The sequence below is a fragment of the Mytilus trossulus genome, chromosome 9 (genome assembly GCF_036588685.1).
Source record: "Mytilus trossulus isolate FHL-02 chromosome 9, PNRI_Mtr1.1.1.hap1, whole genome shotgun sequence".
NCBI lineage: Eukaryota > Metazoa > Mollusca > Bivalvia > Mytilida > Mytilidae > Mytilus > Mytilus trossulus.
The window spans coordinates 62,661,267-62,683,167 of record NC_086381.1 but is presented as its reverse complement, the minus strand read 5'-3'; the positions used below and the strand labels follow the sequence as shown (position 1 = coordinate 62,683,167).

The following is a 21,901-nucleotide window of genomic DNA, read 5'->3' as shown; positions in this document are numbered from 1 at the left end:
AACATATAGATACATGTATGAGCAGGCAATGTACAGTACAGGTAGGGACTTATTTTTATGGGTGCCTTAATCCGTCTAGATGTCAGACTGGTCGGACAGTTGTCCCAGTGTTATAAACACCTGCTGTGCAATATCTAAGTGGAAGGTCGTAAATCATCTGTACCAGCTTGATTAGAATTAAATTTACCTGTACAGATATATTAGTATTTTATGGAGAGTAGATAAATGTAAAATATTGCTTTGTTTTCAAAGAGAAAGAATTGAAATTAAAATTAAATATAAGAATTTAAATTAAAAATTAAATGTAAGAATTAAAATTAAAATTAAATATCATGAATGTGGGATTTTTTTTTTATAATTTGAAAATGAAATAAAGACGATTTTTAACAATATATTGTGTTGCCAATTATTACAATAGTTTTGTGCCAATAAACTATTTTGTATTTGCATTTATATTTCATCTAATGCAAAATAATAAGCCTAATAACAACCAAGACTGTTTTCAATCGAAGTTTAAATCAAATTGTTGAGACATCAATCCCGTAAATTATACGAGTTTTCGTTGATGGTTATATTATTTCCCCCTTTTAACGTCCTGTTCCTTTATATGTTATTATTAGATACACAATTTTAAGTATAAGGCCAACCTATCGTATTTATAAAATATGTATAGGCATTGTGATTTAAGTAATTTTCCTTTTGATACAACTTTCCCCGTCGGAGCTTTTACATCAATTCACACCTGTCAATCATTTCTCGTAAGTAAAAATTTTGGTCAGACAGATCACTCGTGCTTTCTATTTTGACATATTTCCCGTTAATCTTTCCAAAATTCAAACAATTGGTTTCTTTAAATACAATATTTATAACGCCGTAATCATATTTCGATTCCTATTTTTTATTTTACAAAAAAATGTTGACACTCGAGATATTGCCTTTCTATTTTCATGTTTCAAATATTTTATGAAAATCGCCGGTGTTTTTATTATAAATATATTTTACGAATTGAATCAATCGATACACGAAAATCAATTTAACCTTATATAGTTTATTGAATAAATGCACATTTGTACCCCAATGGGGTTGAAAGGCTAGTTGTTCTAGTCGTGATCAGCTGTCTTTACTTTTTCGTCGTACTTCTAGTCATTCTAAAGCTCTCGCAATCGGTATGAATTTTTAAATTGATGTTGTATTATTTCCGAAGTATAAAGGAGGTCTCCAAATAGATTATTTAAATGGGAATCTGGGAAATGACTGATAAAAATAAAACAAAAAATAGTAAAAGAAGACTAAATCTTGATTTGTAAATCGATTAAATTTCTATTCTGGTCAATCGATCAAGAGCCTCAAAACTAACGCACAATACTGTCAATCATTCCACATCAAATTTAATCATGAATGGATTTTCCCACGGTCGTTCAGTAAGGTCACCTGAGTTAACTGTTACGACATTTCCCGCCATATAAAAATCTTGTGCAATGGATAAAATCGATCTTTAATATCTTTTATTAGCATTCAATCTTATTGTGAGTGTGGTCAAGTTAAAGTTCAACCACGTGCTCACGCTGTTGATCACTAATATGTGTATCATGGAATTGTCTTTTCACGGCAAATTTTTCTTAATAAATTGCTGTTAAAAATATATAACATGTATAACATACAAGTTTCCTTTTTTTACATGGATTGTGCGTAAATCAATATTATGCAATTAAGTTCAGGATTTCGGGATTAACACTTTCGGGATCTTAGAATTATTTTTTCGCGATGTCGGGATTTAGATTTATTTAAATTCGGGACCTTGGGACTTCGTGTTTTTAAGCCCGGGATTTCAAGATCCGGAACCTATTTACCCCCTACCCCCAAATGCAGATCAATTATATTAATTTAGCATAATGAACAAACACGGAAATCTTAAAATAAACTTATTCCCGGGAAGAATCAATATCTTCTTCAAGTGTTATTAATTGCGTTCTATTTTACTTATACATCTCCAACTTTGAAGTTACGGACAATATTTGTTTACAGTAAAAAGTAAAAACTACAAAGAATCATCAAGCTACTAATAATATACAAGTATTACTCACTGTAATTATTTTTATCTCGGAACTGACACAACACAGACTGAATATTAAATACATATTATAGAAATATTTTGCATGTCACCGTGTCAAAGTTGTGAAACTAACACTTGATACAACATTCTGCTAATCAATGGATTTACGAGTAAAACAAAAATAACGGTAAGCTTCCAGAAATAGAATACATGTAAAAATATTTATGTTTGAAATGTTATGCAAACAAATAAGAAAAAGATACACAAAAAACAAAAAATAAACAACAAGGAACATTGAATAAAAATAATTTCACAGAACAAATTAGAAAATAAATAGCAGTTGAAATATAAAAACCATACGGTGCAGTCCGGTGTATCCGTGCACCTAAGACTTATGACTTTACTTCATTCAAGTGATAAAACCAATAATTGGATAATTTTGTGTGAACAGATTCATAACATACTTTTATTTCATAAAATCTTCTGTTTGTATGGTTACATCCTTTAGATTTTGTGTAATGTGTGTCCAAAATTAGGAAAACCCCTGTTCTGAGAGTTCCTCCAATGTCCGGTGATTTCGCGCATGCCTTTCAAAAATAGCTTATTTGAAATAAAGGAAAGATTTTATACTACGAAATATAGCTGAGTTTGTACCAAACACACTTCCAAGGATGCAGAGCAAAAAATATTTCAATCTGATATTAATTTGACTGAAATAAAACAAAAATAATCTGATGATGTAATTTTTTTAATGGAAATTGGCCAAATATGGTAAATCACGGGATTGCAGTTATTAATTAATTCTTGAACTTATCAATTTTATTCTTTTTTATCCCTTCGGAAGGCTAAAACAATAACAAGAACGATTTTGTATGTGTTACTGTGTTGACATAATGAAATCAGCTAATGCGCGATGTCACGGGCCGCGCGGACACCGGGGACTCCACTGTAATTAAAAAATAGGCTCTTTTTATTAAAACAAAGTTTTCTCCAGTACTTCACCTGTAAAAATATTTTATGTCAAATACGATGTAAATAATAAAGTGACTGAGAGGTTAAAATTACAGGTAACCTGATTCTGAAATCAGTGAACCGTAATTCTAGCAGCAGGGATTAAGATGAAAGGACAAATATATTGCCAATCACACCTGGATCTGTTGATTAATGCCCATACTACCTACCATAAAAATGTCTGATTATTCATATCCGACTAGACGGATTAAGACATCCATAAAAATAAGTCTCTACCCATACTGTATCTATTTTATTGGCAACTCTAACTTCACTAAATAAGAAATTTCACGAGTTCAGTTAAATCTTTCACTTTATAATGCCATTTAATGGGATGGTTTAGGGTAGGTGCTCAAAAACGGTTGATCTGGTAACTGTTAGCAATCATATATTTTTTGGCATTATAGGTGAATAAGATGGAGTTACAAAAGTAGAAGAACTCATCATAGTATAATTTGGAATTTTTGTAAATAATTTCAGTAAATATTGAATAATTTTGGACCTCTTTTGCAATATCGCCAACGACATAGTATTTTACGTCCTTGAATAGAGCCTCAGGTACGTCTAATGGTTTGTCCCTGGATTCCGATCCTTCTGATTCTGTCATTTTCGTTTATTAATTTATTTGAGGCATTTCCCGCTGAATGTTTTTGCTCGCCCAAAATAAAACAGACAAAAATCTTTCAAACGCTTGTTGCTACAAACAATTATTGTTACATCGACAAGCATTTCATAAACGTCGATCAAAAATCGATTTACGATTATTGTCGTAAATCAAAGAATTTTTAATCAAAATTAATTATCAAAAGATATTCATTCAATCTTTAAATAATTATTTTTTCATTCATCAAATTAAATCAAAAGATATTTCATTTATTTATTTATTGTCACTTCAAAACCGGAAATTACGGTAGTCGTAATCCTATTTTTATTGACCAAAAAATTTCCTGTCTAGTGTTTTAAACATCAAAATATGTCATAAATCAGGCAAAATGAATCATTTCTTTACATTCTAATTTGATTTTGTTCTACATATATCATCGATAAACAGTTCATCGGTAAGTATTTGTCTGTATTGCTTCAAATTACGTTAATTTTAAAGAATGTTTCATTGTTTACATTTGAAACGACTTTGTTAAAACATGCATGTGTATAATTTTTACAAAGTAACCTTAACTTTAATTGGCATTAAAATGTTACAATAACAAAAAAGTTTTTATTTACATTGAAGAATACAGTCAGAAATGTTCAATGTAATCGTCATTTGTAGCCAGTGCCATGTATTTTTACAATATCTGGTCTGTTCACACTGAGTTTGTTCACCCAGTCTGTATACCCTGGATTCGTTCTGCACACTTTTAATATGAGGCAGGCATTACCTGTGAAAGGGGACTAATGAATGAATATGATTTTTTTTTTTGCAACTTCAAGATCTGTTAAAACAAGAAACTGAAATACCATTTTTTTTTAATTTTGATTCAGATTTTAGTTTTGAAGTTGTTTAAGTTATGACGTCATATCAGAGTTCGCGAAAACTTTGTTTGACCCGTTGGTCATTGGACCGACAAAGCAAAATTATTTGTCAGTCCTACAAAATTTTTGCCAGTCCTAAAAAATCTGTCAATTTGATCCTAATATAAAATAATAACATATTTTATCCAAAAATATCTTTATTATTATTTTTAGTTTTATTTTTCACAGCCACCGACAAATTAATAATGAAGGACACGTTCTGTTCTTCTGATTGTTCTTATAGTTATCTTCACTATCTATTTCAACAACTGAATCATTTTCTCAGTATTTGTTATCTCCATCTAAGATTTCAATCGCCGATTGTTTGCCAAGAACAAATTTAGCAGGCCACGTATAGACCAGCACTAAGTTTTCCATAGGTTTCGGTTTGTCTATAACAGGAATCCAGTACCATAAATAACCAGCAGGTACATCTGAAGACCGATGTAAACACGTATTGGAATAAGTTGCGGTACAACTAATTACCGATAAAAAGGGAACTACAACGGCCGTTTTTACATCGGTCATCAGGACCGGCACTAGGTTTCAAAATACTGGTCCGAGCCTCATTTTGGCAGTCAGGACCGAAAGGACTGATATTTTTTGCGAACTCTGTCATATTCAATGTACAATGTAAACAAAGAAGCGCTGTCATAAGATAATGGTTTTTTTTCATAACCATGATAACAAACAACTTTTTAAATATATTACAATGTAGCATTGAGTTTCTTTAATTTCTATTTTACTACACTGATAAATATATATTTTATTCAAAGTCTCATGCAAACAAGACTGGAAAATGAAGTTTTCTGCGCAGATGCAGGGAATTAAAAAAGTTTGAAATAAATAGAAGTTGACGATTTTCAGTTCATTAGCAATTAGTAGAATGAGAAATTCAGGAAATTTTCCAGATTTTTTTTTTAATTTTATTTTTCTACTGTAATAAGGAAATTTGTCCCCATTTATTAAAAATGAAATTGGTATTGAGTTCCTAAATTTTACTAGACTACTCAAAGTCATGACAACGAGACTTGAAGAAGGAAGTAGATATCTGCGTTTCGCACTTATGCTGGAATTAAGAAAAGTTAACGATTTTGAGTTCATTCATGTCATCAGTCAGGGGCGTTACTTAAACAAGTTATTTTTTTAAGTTACTAATATAAGTAATTTTTGTTTCTAAAAATTATAAAATTACTTAATAGAGTTATTTTATTTTTTAATAGAAACATTGACTAAATGTAGTTTTCATGAATTTTTACACCACTTTATATCATAAAACAAAGAATTTATTTGATTTGAGAGGAGATTAGAAATAAAGGGTTAATTTAAAAATAATGTCAAAAATATGACTTGAATAAGTTATTTTATACATTTTTGAAAAAAATCAGTAATTACACTTATTTTAGGAACATATGTGATTGATTTTGATTACAAATTATAAATAACTTCAAGTCTTAATTAATTCTCAAGTATCTATCTACTTATATCAGTCTACCTTCAAGATTTTGGAGGAAAATGACTATTTTAATAATAGTCTCAAAAGGGGCGTATTGCATTTCCGCTAATTTTTCAAAGTCCCAATACTACGTTTCCGCAAATTTAAAATATACGTTTCCGCAATTTGTATTTATTACTTTTCCGCAAATTAACCTGGTAAATTATAAAGATTTGAATTTATTTTTTCTTTTTAACAAAGAAAATGTTCTGATCTCATTATTGCTACAATTTACTAGATAAACCTACCGACTCGGGTAAGGATAAGTTAAACTTCATTGAGAAATCTTTGGTTCGGCTTACTTGCCAACTGACATGATTGAAGAATGCTTTGTTGAATGAATTGCCGATGCTCCATCTGACGATAAATGCATGAGGTCTGCCAATTATATATTGGAATTTTATATAGATGGCAATTGCGATTTCCACCAACCATTTGGGCATCATTCCTGACCCCGAGGAAAAGAGAACAACGAATGGTGTCGAGTCTTTTCGTGTCTACCTGAACGAGCAGTTTCACGCTAGCCATCCTACCATATTTGTCTTTGTCGATGTGTTATTGAAACTGAATACAACATCTTACATAAAGATGAGAACTTTAACTGTAAAAAAGGAGAAGATGGACTTCCTTCCTGAACAAAATACAAAATTTGTAAACGGTGAATGTGCTACTATGGACATTGTACGACGTGTTGGCTTCAAATATTCTGCCAGAACTGACTTATGAACTCATATCAAGATATTTTTGAACATATTACGTTTTCATACATTTTAATGGTGTATTTCACTTACATGTTATGATGACCTTTAACTTAATACATATTTATTTTTTAGTATAGCTTTGCTGTCGATCAATAGGTATTCCTTAATTATTTGCGGAATAGTTACTTTTTTTTCCGGAAAAGTAAGATATTTATTTGCGGAAACGTAAACTTTTTTTTCCGGAAACGTCATATTTTTTTCGCGGCAAAGTAATGCCAATTTGCGGAAACAAAAAACGCCGCTCAAAAGACCAATCTTTGACCATGAAGCGTCGTTGGTATGAAAGATAAGTGCGTCAGAAAGTTAATTAGTGTTTCAGAAGAATTAGATTTTATATTTCTGACATGGGAAAAATAACCAGATGACTATGAAAATTTGTTAAAGTTAGTTAAATCTGTATTATTGGACACCTATAAAAATATTATTCAGAAAAGTTACTTATATAAGTTATATATATTTAAAATAGCCTCGTTTTCAACATTACTTATACAGGTAATTTTAATTGTTACTTGTTTAAGTAATGCCCCTAACTGGTCATTAGTCATGTTAGTACAATAAGAAATTTCCTGATTTTTTAAATTTTTTATTGATTTTTCTACGGTAATGGGCGCACTACGTTTGCGCGCATTTGGGGATTAGAAATTTTTACGTTTGCACGCAGCTTTTGATTACATTTGCGCGCATTCATTTTACAGGTTAACTCAGGTAAAAATATAAATGAAAATTAAATCAAATTGTAATTGACTACATATTATTTTTATTTTCATAATAAATATGACTATCAATTACTAATTTTTGAAAATATTTCTTAATTTAAATTATTTATTGTTCAAATTGAATTCTAAATCCAATTATAAAGTGATCATTATTAATTCCGTAGTATGGCTTAAGGCATCAATATAACTTCATTCTGAATATTTCAGGATGAAAAGTGTTTCAAATAATAGTGTCCGTTTTTAAAATTAGTACATAGTTTAAGTTAGTTTGTAAAGTTACACCAGATACAAACATGGAGTGTCGGCACGTACCGACATGTACAGTAATGAATTTATCAATAATTCTACCTTTATTAAAGATTAGCTATTTTTTAACATTTTAACATTTTCATCTGTATATATTTCTAGGATTTAGTGCTTTTGCATAATAACATGGAATAATCTTGCTCGAAATCCCACTTCCACCTCATTGTTGGTGAGCAGGGGACTAAAACTAACGGAATGAGTACTTATACTTGTAAATAATTGAACAAAATAAAAATAAATCAGTACTATTACCTGCATTTTACCTGAGTTTACCTGTCAAAAAATGTGCGCAATTGTAATCAAAAGCTGCGCGCAAACGTAATGATTTTTGCGCGCAAATGTAATGGTAATGCGCGCAAACGTAATGCACCGACGGTAATAGGGGACTTCGTCCTCATATTAAACAATATTTATAATATGGTTAATATGAATTTTAAGAAACTTCAAATATTCGTGTAGTAAAAATTCTAGTAATGCATGAAAATATAGGGAAGATTTTAAAGTTAATAGCTTGATTTGGAAGATTTTAAAATCATATAATGGAGTAATGATAATTCAACATTTTGTTTTACATAAATCGTTGTATATAAGGCTATGAGTTTTCTCAGTTGAATTGTTTTATACATGGTCATTTCAAGGCCTTTCATAGCTCTTGAATCAAAATTTAACCTGATTTAATCCCTGCAGGTCAACTCCCATGTGCACTAAGGATTTTACAAATTATCTATGGATTTGTAGGGAGTCTGTGTCCATACATGTATATGATATAAAGATTTTATTGCACAATTCCCTACCAAGTTTTAATTAACATACATGTAATGATAAACAATGAAATACAAAAACAGTAGTAGTCATGAAAAATTGATCATATATACATACATGTAGAAATTATACTTTTATTATCCTATGAAATTGAAACAGGTCATGGAGGTCCCTGAACAACCAATTTGATAAAAGAATAATGAAGAAAAGGATTGTTATTTATCAATTCATGACAAAAAATTCACAATAGGTTAACCGTTTTCCTCTTTTTTCTGTGTATACATGGTATAATTGTACCACTACACATACATTAATGGAAATCTTACGGTACAATTAATTTATGATTTGTGTTTTTCAGCAATAGAAAATGTGTGCCTTGCCAGGAGCTCCTCCTGCTCCACCCCCGGGTAAGAGGAAAGAGATATATAAGTATGATGCCCCATGGACAGTATATAGTATGAACTGGAGCATAAGACCGGATAAAAGATTTCGCTTAGCTCTTGGTAGTTTTGTGGAGGAATATAACAACAAAGTAAGTGAAACAAGATAGTTAAAGCTATTTAAAAAAATAATAATTATTCTAACATGACGTCCTTCAAACGCTTTGAGTACACACCCGTGGTAAAATATGAATATATTGGTTGTGCTGTTCCGATTGTACTCCCACGTCATATGATTGTTTATGAATGAAGTTCACGACGTCATAGAATGATGACGTAATAATTTAAGCATTTTACGGGAAAATACACGCTTCTGATACCGAAAATCATCACAACAAGGAAACGTAATCAAACGATGCTAAAATGTTGTATAAGCCCTTTTTTTATATACATAGAAGATATATAAAAAAAAATGTCATTAAAATTCATCTAAATCTATCTAAATATGTTATTGTAAATAGTTTGAGCATGTCACTAATTCTGTTTGCTCCGTTCTTGACCGCCAGTCTAAAAGTGTGTTAATTTATGGGAACGGCAAATATTTGCCTCCACCTAGAGCGCTTCGATCCAAAATAATTGCCGTATTTGTCTTATTAGAATCGAAATAATTCATGGGGGCTTGAATATACATGTATCTAGATTTTACCACGGGTTGTCCCTTTATGCCGATATTTTACCCCTCGCTATCGCTCAGGGTAAAATATTTGTCATAAAGGGCCAACTTGTGGTAAAATCACGATATATTCAAGCCCCCATGAATTATTTCTTAATTATTATTGTGTACTGCTTTTTGAACAAAGGTATAGATGCATGTCTAAATGTTTTGCTTAGGATTCAAAATGTTTAGCAAAATGAATTTCACTAAGAAAACCGTTTAAATGAAATGTTTTCTTTGTATCATAGAAATCATTATAAATTAAAATGGTAAATGTATTTGATGACATCCTAAAAAACTGAATTAATTTCCTTTATTACGGATAGATACTGATTTTTTTTTATTGATTGCAGGAAAATTATATTTTGAAAATATTTGATTGTGGACTAACAAATGACTTACCAAGCCTCCCATACATCCATAGTGTATAAACCTCTAGAAAAAATATATTCAGTTAAAGCTTTTAGTCAGTTGTAAATTTTATTTTTAAGGCAACTACAGTTTTTGCTCCAACAATAAAAATGAATAATAATTTATTTAAGTACATAAACATGATAAATACACTTTACATTCATGACATTAATCTTGTGTTATCAGGTTATCATTTGTTTTAATTGTAACTCATGTTTAATAAACATGATACAGTTGGCAGCAGGCTTGATAATTTTGTTTTTATGTTATAGGTACAGATTGTCTCCCTTGATGAAGAAACATCTGAATTCACAGCCAAGAGTACCTTTGATCATCCATACCCTACAACCAAAATCATGTGGATTCCTGATGCAGTAAGTAATAAGAAAGAACTTTTAAATATTTGTATCTGTATTATTTCATTATAGTCTACAATACCTTTTTCAGATTTTATCATCGTGATTTGTTATATGATGGGAATAAAGATTTACCATTATGTTTTATTAGAATAGTTTTTGACATTACTCAACAACCTAGAAAAATGCAAAAGACAACTAGACTTCAACATATACATTCTTCAAAACTAGACAATTGCCTACATGTATGTCAAACAAGAATTAGTGGTAAATACACATATATAGACATCCAAAGATTTGTCATCAAAATCAATGTCTGTGAAGTAAATAAAAATGCAGCTTATATATAAATTGGTCAATAATGTTCTCCGAAACAGCAAATACATTTTGACCATGCATACACACATGACACATACAACACTAGATAAAAAAAATAAATGGAAAAGGGGAATGTGTCGAAAGAGATAAAAAAAAAAAAAAAAACAGCATATAACAGCAGAACTAAATATTATATTAATAATGGCATTGAAATTTAATAAAGAAAAACAATAAAGAAAAGTTTGTAAGATTAGTTGTTTATTTTTTTCTTTATTATTAGAAAACTCTTACATCTTCATAACCGTTTATTTTTTTTCTTTATTATTAGATGACTTTTACATCTTCATAACCTATCTGTATTTTATTTTTAGAAAGGTGTTTTCCCAGATCTGTTAGCTACCAGTGGTGATTACCTGAGGGTATGGAGAGTGAGCGATAATGATACAAGATTAGAATGTCTCTTAAACAATGTAAGTAATGTAATACTGACCATTCAAGTTATTGGGATTCTGTTAAATTGTTGTTTCACTGATAATCATATCATAGCTCTATAATAAATATAATTAATTACAATATACAATGGGGTGTTGTCCAATTTGGAAATGAACTGACATTTTATGAGCTACTTCCATCATTTCTACATTATTACCACTAGAAACTTCTATGAGGACCACTACACAGACGTGCAAGAATAGCAGATAACCACATCGTTAATAACTTTATTGACTAACTTTCTCTTTTAACTATACTAGATTCTTATTTTACTTTCACTTTCACTTTCTATTTATATCTATAACGTCGTCATAACAACCTCTATTGTTCAGGCAAACCGCACAACCGCAAAATTTGTACTTCACTGTTTGATTTCATGTATAATATTGTCCTGAAGACGCCACGCTTGTTGGCGAAACATGTCGACCACAATAAATTAATCACCATGCGGTAATTGATGGGTGTTGTTGTCTTTAATTTCGTTTATTTAATATACAATTTAGTAAAATTTAAACATAATAAAATATTAGTTATTCTCTACAACACATATAGATTTGTCTTTTTCACACATCCTCTGTGTACCCATAGTCATTAAGTTGTAATCTATGATTTTGTATATATTAAGATATTGGTTAACCAATTTTTGCATCTTGATAGTTAATATTTTTTAAGACAAAGCAACATTTAAAAAAAAACCGAAATTGTCAATATTTAAAAAAGGACATATTGCACTGAAATCAGTGTTTCAGCAAATGACTATTGTTTTGCATAGGAAAGTTTTCTCCTGAGACCTATTTTAAAACAGACCTGTTTACAGCTAATTTTCTAATGTCTGTAGGGTAAAACTTTAGTTGGTTTCCTTGCTTTGTTTGTATAACTTTTTAATTAAGATTGACATCTTCTTATATATATAATTTTATGTATGTATAGACCAGCTGTATATTTATGATTTTTTAATTCAGTTGGAAGTACTACAATGTACTAGTTATCCCTATATAATTATAAAAAAATGTACAAACAAAGCAACCAAGCTAACCAAAGTGTTGTTCTACGTGCATTAGGAAATTAGCTGTAAAAGATACTGCTGTCCATGATGTAACAGTATTTTGTTTGCAGTGTAAACATGATGAAAACAAAGTTTGAATCTTTTAGATTTAGAAACAATAAAATTGTTTTCCTTATCTGCGAGACCAAATATTTCTCTACTACCGTCTTTTGGTATGTATAACGCGCACATTTATACCCTAGGTCATGTTTCTTGTAAGTGGGGTGCGTGTTATACATGACTACAAACAATTTCTTAGGTTTTTTTTCAGGTCCAAACTCCGACAAAGATAATTATTTACAAGTGAAGTGAAGAGTACGGAATATTTTTGCCAAAACCTCCATTGTTTTTACATGTTATAATTGAAATATGTATCGTATTGTTCTTGATTTGTCATGTTTTATTCAAATAAAATACATTTTATATCTTTGTTGTTACGTTTATGTGTAAATTTGTCCATCTGTTTTGCAATCCGGAAATTTGCCAAGTCTTAATAAAGACACAATAAAGCTTTTGCTGTCGATTAAATTAGCCTCTGTGTTCCTTGTTGTCATACCTTACTGTTTTTGTATGTGTTCATCAAAGAGAGTTGAAGAAAAGTGTATGAAATTTGAATAAACCACGCTCGTTTTGAAAAGATAAACCGCCATTTTTTCTAATGTATTGATCAGGTGATCACAAGTCATGTGAGTCAGTCATGTGACTTAATATTGTAAAGTGACGATTTACTCTATGAAAAATTTATTAGGAAAAATACGTTTTTACTTTGTAACTTTTCAACTTTTAAACAACTGTTTAAAACCATTCAAGAAATTATGATTGAAAACATGATAATCCCATAATTGTAACCTGAACGAATTTAATTAGGAACAAGGTCAACCTGTCACTGATTTGTTTTGACATCGATTAGACCCGTTGATTGAGGTGTGATAATCCGGATTAACAGCTGGAATCATCAAACAAAAAAATAAAAACAATGAGATTTTAACAATTTATTACAGCACTACTGCAGTAATGACATTAATTATAATTATTAGACTGATTCGTAATTATTTTATTGTTTGAATCAGAACAATAATTTGGACATTTAAACTTGTCCTTGATACTCAAACCATTTATTAAATTTGGATTAAAATATTTATCTCAATCTAATAGAATTCTTATTCATTTGTAAGAATACTTTCAATTTCATATTACATGTTCCGTACGGAATTTTCCGACATTGGTGTCCATTTAAAAAACTTCCTGTTTACCGATAAACTTCCTGTTTGCCGATTTTGGAGCTGTAACTTTTCCGAAAATGTCTAGGAGTATTATATGACCAATAAACTTTTTTTCTCTCGTTTCTTGGACCACAATGGGGGTGCGCACTATACACAAATGCGCACTATACATACCAAAAGACGGTATTTATTTTGCTGCAAATTAACCTTACAATATTTTTTTCATGACTGTATTTTTTATTTCAGAATAAAAACTCAGATTTCTGTGCACCATTGACATCATTTGACTGGAATGAAGTTGATCCAAACCTCCTTGGAACATCAAGTATAGATACAACATGTACAATTTGGGGGCTTGAGGTTAGTATATAGAAAGGTGCCTTGCTGTCACATTCAATTTTCAATTTTCTTAGAAATGATTCATGTCTGTTTTGTTGACGCATTGTTGTAAATATAATGGAATTTGATTTGACTGTCATACAAGTAAGAGGTTTAAAACTTTAAAACCAGGTTCAATCCACCATTTTCTACATTTAAAAATGCCTGTACCAAGTCAGGAATTTGACCGTTGTTGTCCATTTGCATGATTTGTTTGATGAGTTGTATCATTTAATTTCGCCATTTGATTAGGGACTTTCCGTTTTGAATTTTCCTCGAAGTTCAGCATTTTTGTGAATTTACTTTTAACATATTTTAAGGAAAAGATTGTAAGATCATTATAATATAACTTATATCAAGTTATGATATTAACACGTAGTATCTCTTTACTTTAATGTTTTATAAGAAACATAAAGGCAACATATAATTAACAGAAGTATATTTTATATCTTTGACATTATCTCCTATATTTGTAATTCTAATGCAACAACGTTTGTAACGCTCATTTTGATTGGATAATGTCACTTTTTTACATGGCATCAATTGACAATTGATGCTATGGGAAGTACGGCAAGCGCAGACGGCATATGACAGATTTTAATAACATGTTTTAACGTATTTTTCTGTCAGTTTCATTAGAATGGAGACAACAATATTGTATTTTAAGCTCCGACGGCATCAATGTGGGATTTGATGGTCGCAAATACCTGTTTACTGTCTCTGCTAACGGGTCGCCAGTAAACTTAATTTGCGACCATCAAATCCCCAATTGATGCCGTCGGAGCTTAAAATACAATACAGTTATCTCCTATATTTGTAAATCTAATGATCTTGTTTAATTACTAATTTACATGTTTTTTTTACCCCAGCATTTCTTTGTTATCTCAGTACTGTCTGTCTGATTCTGTTAGAATTCTTTTAATGTCTAATTGAGAGTTTTACATGTTTGTTGACCAACAAAATTAAGGTGAAGTTTTGATGTCAACAATTGAGGTATTTTACTTTGAATTTTACTAAAAGAAGGTATTGATGGAATAAAATATTCTTTCATTTCAGACTGGCCAGGTCCTGGGAAGAGTCAATTTGGTATCTGGTCATGTAAAGACACAGCTTATAGCCCATGACAAAGAGGTGTATGATATAGCATTCAGTCGGGCAGGAGGGGGCAGAGATATGTTTGCCAGTGTTGGTAAGGACAAATTCACATCACATTTTAACTAGTGAAAAATCATCTAATTACAGTGTAGAATAACTTGATTTTGTATTCAAACTTCTAAATAACACAAGCCGACATTGTTTATGGTTAATTGGTAATTTTATATCAAACTTAATAAGATATTTGACATTTATATAGGGACATGAAAACAATCACTTGAATGGTCAAATGGTCAAATGCACCACTACATATAAAAAAGAAGATGTGGTATGATTGCCAATGAGACAACTATCCACAAAAGACCAAAATGACACAAACATTAACAATTATAGGTCACCGTACGGCCTTAAACAATGAGCAAAGCCCATACCGCCATACATGTTTGCCAATTTTATCACACCAGATACAAATGAAGGAATTTAAACAACTGTTGTATTTCTTTAAACTGTTGTTTGTCTTTTGGTCATTTTTCTTTTTTTGGCTATAAATCATTGTCAATTCTTTTTTACTTGTGAATTTGAATATCTCTTTGGTTTATATCCCTCCTCTCTCTTGTAAGTTAATACCATTTCTCTAACTCTTCGTCAATTTATCCCTTTCTGCACCCATTGTAAACAAAAAAATTTAATCAAAGTGTGGTCCGTTTGATCTCAGTACTTCATTGGTTAAAATCCGATTATGACGTCAAATTTTCTTGCTTTCCTCTGAAATTCCTATTGTGACGGCATGAAAAAAAGGCGACCATGCCTGATGACGTCACATAGAAAGAACACATCTACTTGCAGATCATTCGAAAAGAAGGAATAAGTTTGCCTGCATAATGTTAGAAAATCATTAGAGAAACAGGTTCCACCACCAAATCTCGTGTAATATGATATTTATCCACTCTGGACAGTTAACTTTTAAATATTTAAAACGCTCCAGCAAGCCTCGTGTTTTAAATTTGAAAATTTAACTGTCTCCAGTGGATAAATATCGTATTACACTTGATGCAGTGGTAGAATCTATATTAGAATTGTTTTTACAACTATCTATGTAATAAACAGGTGCAGACGGTTCAGTTAGAATGTTTGACCTTCGACATCTAGAACATTCTACAATTATTTATGAAGATCCACAGCATCATCCATTACTAAGACTAGGGTGGAACAAGCAAGATCCTAACTACCTTGCAACCATGGCAATGGATGCATTAGAGGTAACCATGGCAACTTAAATTGTATTTTTGGTTGTAGAAGTCTTATTCATTGTTTTTTTTAAGCACAGTAAAATTTCTTCTGAGATGAATATGTTGGCACTCACACCACATCTTCCTATATCTATGTTACATTATCATGATTATAAAAGTTTAGACAATTTCCGATTTTTACTTTCATTGAAGAAATGTTTGCATTTCAAAAGAATCAGCTTCCGATAAAAAAAAGTAATCGACGTTTTGAAAGAAAGAAAACATGAAATATATTTTTGCAGTGAACTTGCATTTCTCTTGTAAATTATGATATTAAACAGAGCATATACTGTGTATTTGTTTATTTGCATGGGTACCAATTTTCATCGATATTTGATATCAAGGTTTTTTTTAAAGTTTGAACTTTGTTCATTGTTGAACCTTTTAATGTTGTAGGTCACCTGTGAGGGAGGGTAGGACGGGTCCTGATCCCAAAATCCTGGGCTTAAAAAAACGAAATGCCAAGGTCTCCAAATTCGAAAAAAAAGAATTACCAGATCCTAAATCAAGAGCTTAAAAACCCCTGATCGTGGAGTCCCGATAAAGGTCACCCGCTCACCTGTGTATTCACAAAATCCATGAAAAAAATTAGTAACCTACGATTAATAATGAATCCACACTAACAAGTTGTCTTCAGGGAAATGCATTTTATATTTGTCTTTCAAATTAAGGATTCATTAACCAATTATCTGTTATAGTTTAAATTTAAATTTAATAATTAAATTGTTTATAACTGATATTTTAGGTAGTGATTTTGGATGTCAGAGTACCTTGTACACCAGTAGCTAGATTGAATAACCATAGAGCATGTGTCAACAGTATTGCCTGGGCTCCACATTCTAGTTGTCACATCTGTACAGCAGGTAAGTGTAAAAATTAACAGTAGACCTTCTCAATTTTATTACTGAATAATATGTTTTTTACATACATGTAGAACAACATTACTCCATTTTTAAAAAGGAGAAGGTCCAAATTTTGAAGTCGTTCAATTGCAGCTATTTGTGAAGTAATTGCTATATTTGGTTTGCTGTTTGACCCCTTCCCTAAGTTAATGCCTTTTGACCATAAAACTTTTACATAGTTTACATTAGAAGAAGAGCCATCTCTTTGACATATGAAAGTTCAAATTTCTAAAACAATTTACCATATATAGGTTAATGAATTATAAATTTTTTTGTTTAAAAATCAAACTTGGTGAGTTAACTGAAAAAGCTATATCCATTAACTTCTTGATTCATGAAGTTATCAAATTCATTGAAAAAAACTTAATTATTTTCATTTATAGCTGATGACCATCAAGCATTAATATGGGATATACAGTCCATGCCAAGGGCTATAGAGGATCCTATCTTGGCTTACACAGCAGCAGGGGAGATAAATCAGATACAATGGTCATCAACACAGCCTGATTGGATCGCCATATGTTATAACAATAGTCTGGAGATTCTTAGAGTGTAATTTATCATATGAATGTTTCATGTAAAACCATATTGAATTGAAAAAATGTATTTGTAAGAGGTGTTTTCTTTTACCAATTATTTGGGGTAATTATTTATTACCTCCCTTTGGTAACATGGTTTAGGAAAGTCATCTTATAGGTCATCAAACACAGCCAGTTTGGATCTCCATATGTTATAACAATAGTCTGGAGATTCTTAGAGTGTAATTTATCTTCAGATTGTTCCATGTAAAACCATATTGAAGTGAAAAATATATTTATAAGAGGTGTTTTCTTTTACCAATTATTATGGGTAATTATTTATTACCTCCCTTTGGTAACATGGTTTAGGAAAGTCATCTTATAGGTCATCAAACACAGCCAGTTTGGATCTACATATGTTATAACAATAGTCTGGAGATTCTTAGAGTGTTATTTATCATCAGATTTTTCCATGTAAAACTATATTGAAGTGAAAAATATATATTTATAAGAGGTATCTCATTTGATCAATTTTTTCGGGGTAATTTTTGATTACCTCCCTCTAGTAACTTGGTTAAGGAAAGTCATCTTTCATAAGTATATGTAATTTTTAACTTTTCTAGTTATCTCCCTTGGATTATTTGGCAGACATTTTCCAATATTTTTTATTTTTTTATTTAAGGAATATAAATTAATAACATGAATAATGTGAAAATACATAGCTAGGTACTTACCTTGCAGACAAGGAAATTTGGTTGAAATTATCTCCCCTTGTATTTTAAGTAGGCCAAATTATAATATATTATAATCTCCCTGGCATATTTATTATAGATGTTCATTTTGTTTCTGGTTAAAAGGTGTTTTACCTCTACAATGGTCAAGATTTCTGTGGATTCATTTTTTATCATTCCTGATATTCCAGATTTTTATTACTTTTATAAAAAGACGTAAACAAGAAATTATATAAATATTCATCAAAATTTTTATTTGAAATATCGTATTTTTTTGTCAGTTTGAACTAACAAATTAAAAGAATTGACCATTGTCGTTACAATTTTTTTCCTAAAACCATGAAAAACTATATTCTGATAAAACCTGACAAATATATAAAGGGTTTTCAAGTTCCTGAAATTTGGAAATATATCTTCTTGGAAGTATTCATATGCATTCATTCATAAACTGCATTTTATCATAATGAATTTAACAAAGTTTCACCTTTTTTTTATTTTTCATTCCAAACACACAAAAATGTACATAGGCTTATTTATATTTCAGTGACATATTATGTTTTTTTGTACTCCAGCAAAGGATGGACGTAAACTGCCATTCGTTGTTTTTTAACGCATTATTCTCATAAAAATGTAAAAATCATGCTGATCATTCATATCTTTTGTACATATATATATATGCATTTTATTTGAAATCTCATTTCCTGTTATATCAATGCCAAAATTTTCAGTGAACACACAAAATATTATGAAAATAAGTAATGGCTATTAAAGTTATATAAAGGCATAACTGCTTATATGCGAACAACTAATACAGGTTAATTTGTTGTATTTAAAAAAAATAACCTGACCTGAATAATTTTGGTTTGAACAAATTTAAATGTTTTTTTTATATCTACATCCTGCATTATTTTGGTTTCAAGAAAATTAAGGATTTTTTAATATCTACAACCTGAATCATTTTGGTTTCAAGAACATTTAGGATTTTTAAATATCGACAGACCTGTAAGGATTGGAACACTTTGACAGCTTACAAATATATGTGTATAATGAAGAGCAGTCCAGACATGAAATGTTCAATTAGAGAAACATTTAGATAGTAATACAATTCTAGTAAGTAGAATTAGTCGATGTATAGAATTTTTTATAATTTGTTATTATGGTTTTAAGTACTATTTATATATATGTTTGCTTCTTATTACTTGTAAAACCTCTTTAAAAGAACCAGATTACCAGAAAATTTGGCTAAATACTGAAATTTTGTATCATCAAGTGTGTCGCTATTGGACTGTCAGAGACTTGATGTATTTTGTTTTATTTATTGACAGGGTAGCCTCGTTTTGATAAAAAAAAAAAAGCCTCACTTTCATTTTATTTTTTCTGTGTCAATCATCAATTGTAGTATTCAGGTTGAAAGTTTTACGCATTTTAATTTTTTTTCAAACTAAGTGAAATAAAAATCAATATAAAAGAAATGCATTAGGACTCTATTAAAAAAAATTATAGTATGAAATCCACAAAGAAATATTCTTTCACATTTTCTTTTTATTAAATGCAAAATCATATCTCAAATATCTAGTTTCCTTTTTTTTCAGGATTTGTATGTTTATATTATGTCTTATATATGTGTTTGCTTGTGGCATTACCAAATCATGTCTTTTAGTTTTATGTATTGAATAAATATAACTTGTCATTGTTGAGTTTTAATTTTATGATATGGCTCCATGTGATAGAAATCGTCCTCATGATAGTGAATATCAATACATCTGTTATCATTTTCAGCTTGAAATACATTTTTTGATCGTATATTGGTATCTAGTTGGCGTCGTTATCCTAAGACATTTGGTTTTCTCACTATAACTTTAGTACAAGTAAATAGAAATCTATGAACACAAGGTTTATGACCACAAAAGGAAGGTTGAGATTGATTTTGGGAGTTTTGGTCCCAACAATTTAGGAATTAGGGCCAAAAAGGGCCCAAATAAGCATTCTCTTGGTTTTCGCACTATGACTATATTTTAAGTATAAAATAGAAATCTATGAAATTTTGACACAAAGTTTATGACCATAAAAGGAAGGTTGGGATTGATTTTGGGAGTTTTGGTTCTAACAGTTTAGGAATAAGGGGCCCATAGGATCCAAACTTAAACTTTGTTTGATTTCATCAAAAATTGAATAATTGGGGTTCTTTGATATGCCCAATCTAATTGTGTATAGAGATTCTTAATTTTTGGCCCCGTTTTCAAATTGGTCTACATTAAGGTCCAAAGGGTCCAAAATTAAATTAAGTTTGATTTTAACAAAAATTGAATACTTGGGGTTTCTTTAATATGCTGAATCTAAAAATGTACTTAGATTTTTTTTATTATTGGCCCAGTTTTCAAGTTGGTCCAAATTGGGGTCCAAAATTAAACTTTGTTTGATTTCATCAAAAATTGAATTATTTGGGTTCTTTGATATGCCAAATCTAACTGTGTATGTAGATTCTTAATTTTTTATCCCATTTTCAAATTGGTCTACATTAAAGTTCAGAGGGTCCAAAATTAAACTAAGTTTGATTTTAACAAAAATTGAATTCTTAGGCTTCTTTGATATGCTGCATCTAAACATGTACTTAGATTTTTGATTATGGCCACATTTTCAAGTTGGTCCAAATCAGGATCCAAAATTATTATATTAAGTATTTTGCAATAGCAAGAAATTTTCAATTGCACAGTATTCAGCAATAGCAAGAAATCTTCAATTGCACAGTATTGTGCAATAACAAGAAATTTTCAATTGCACAGTATTGCGCAATAGCAAGAAATCTTCAATTGCACAGTATTGTGCAATAGCAAGTATTTTCAATTGCACAGTATTGCACAAAATAGCAAGAAATATCTAATTGCAGAATATTGTGCAATAGCAAGAAATTTTTAATTGGAGTTATCTTTCTTTGACCAGAATAGTAGTTGAATCAACTTAAATCATTGTTTTATACAATACTAGAACACACCTGTGATATCGCGGGTCTGTGACTGAATTAAGGTATATAACTATGCGCAAGCCTTATTTTAGTATTAGTATTGTCATCTGATAAAGTCATGCCGATTATAAGATACACAGTTTTTCTCTGCTTTCAAATCTTTCTGTTTGAACCTGTCGAACTGGAACTTATCAATTATTGGTAATATTAATTATTTGGAAAATAAAAGGTCCTGGAATGGAGTATTTTTTAATCAACAACATTGTCCTATATTAGTTATAAATGAAGATGAATTCTTTGATTCGCTGTTTTACGTCATGTATGCCCACTAACAAATTGAAAACTGTTCCTCATTTTTAGTCTTGTTATCTTAGAAAGTCTTACTGATTAAAATACTACAATAGGTGTCTATTTGACAATTTAGTAGTGTCAACCCTGTGATTATGACCTGTGTATATAGCATATTAACC

General features: G+C 30.3%; 2 protein-coding genes across 4 annotated transcripts in view; one reads left to right on the top strand and one right to left on the bottom strand.

Annotated features, from left to right (window-relative positions):
- LOC134683208 (PAX-interacting protein 1-like) overlaps window positions 1–3,766 on the bottom strand; it is a 43,432-nt gene extending 39,666 nt beyond the window's left edge. For both annotated transcript variants that reach the window (XM_063542364.1, XM_063542365.1), the window contains exon 1: window positions 3,567–3,766. In XM_063542364.1, coding sequence (XP_063398434.1) covers window positions 3,567–3,671 — 105 coding nt within the window. In that variant the 5' untranslated portion in view covers window positions 3,672–3,766. The remainder of the gene's footprint in view (window positions 1–3,566) is intronic.
- Window positions 3,767–3,869: 103 nt separating this feature from the next.
- On the top strand, window positions 3,870–20,159 carry LOC134683207 (DDB1- and CUL4-associated factor 7). 2 transcript variants are annotated; one of them, XR_010100976.1, is made up of 10 exons: window positions 3,870–4,122; window positions 8,975–9,148; window positions 10,395–10,496; window positions 11,168–11,266; window positions 13,803–13,916; window positions 14,991–15,123; window positions 16,137–16,288; window positions 17,064–17,181; window positions 17,604–18,043; window positions 18,253–20,159. XR_010100976.1 is itself a non-coding variant. In XM_063542363.1 (9 exons), exons 2-9 carry the CDS (start codon window positions 8,984–8,986, stop codon window positions 17,774–17,776), a joined length of 1,056 nt encoding a protein of 351 aa, XP_063398433.1. In that variant the 5' UTR covers window positions 3,870–4,122; window positions 8,975–8,983; the 3' UTR covers window positions 17,777–20,159. The 2 variants fall into 2 exon arrangements, 1 of the variants encoding a protein (XP_063398433.1); XM_063542363.1 differs by having other exon boundaries at window positions 17,604–20,159.
- Window positions 20,160–21,901: the final 1,742 nt, after the last annotated feature.

Bases quoted from the DNA above. Each gene is read 5' to 3' on its own strand.
- LOC134683207 (XM_063542363.1), top strand. From the start codon at position 8,984: ATGTGTGCCTTGCCAGGAGCTCCTCCTGCTCCACCCCCGGGTAAGAGG. The intron at 9,149-10,394 runs GTAAGTGAAACA...TTTATGTTATAG, and splicing joins TGGAGGAATATAACAACAAA to GTACAGATTGTCTCCCTTGA. The intron at 11,267-13,802 runs GTAAGTAATGTA...TTTTTATTTCAG, and splicing joins TAGAATGTCTCTTAAACAAT to AATAAAAACTCAGATTTCTG.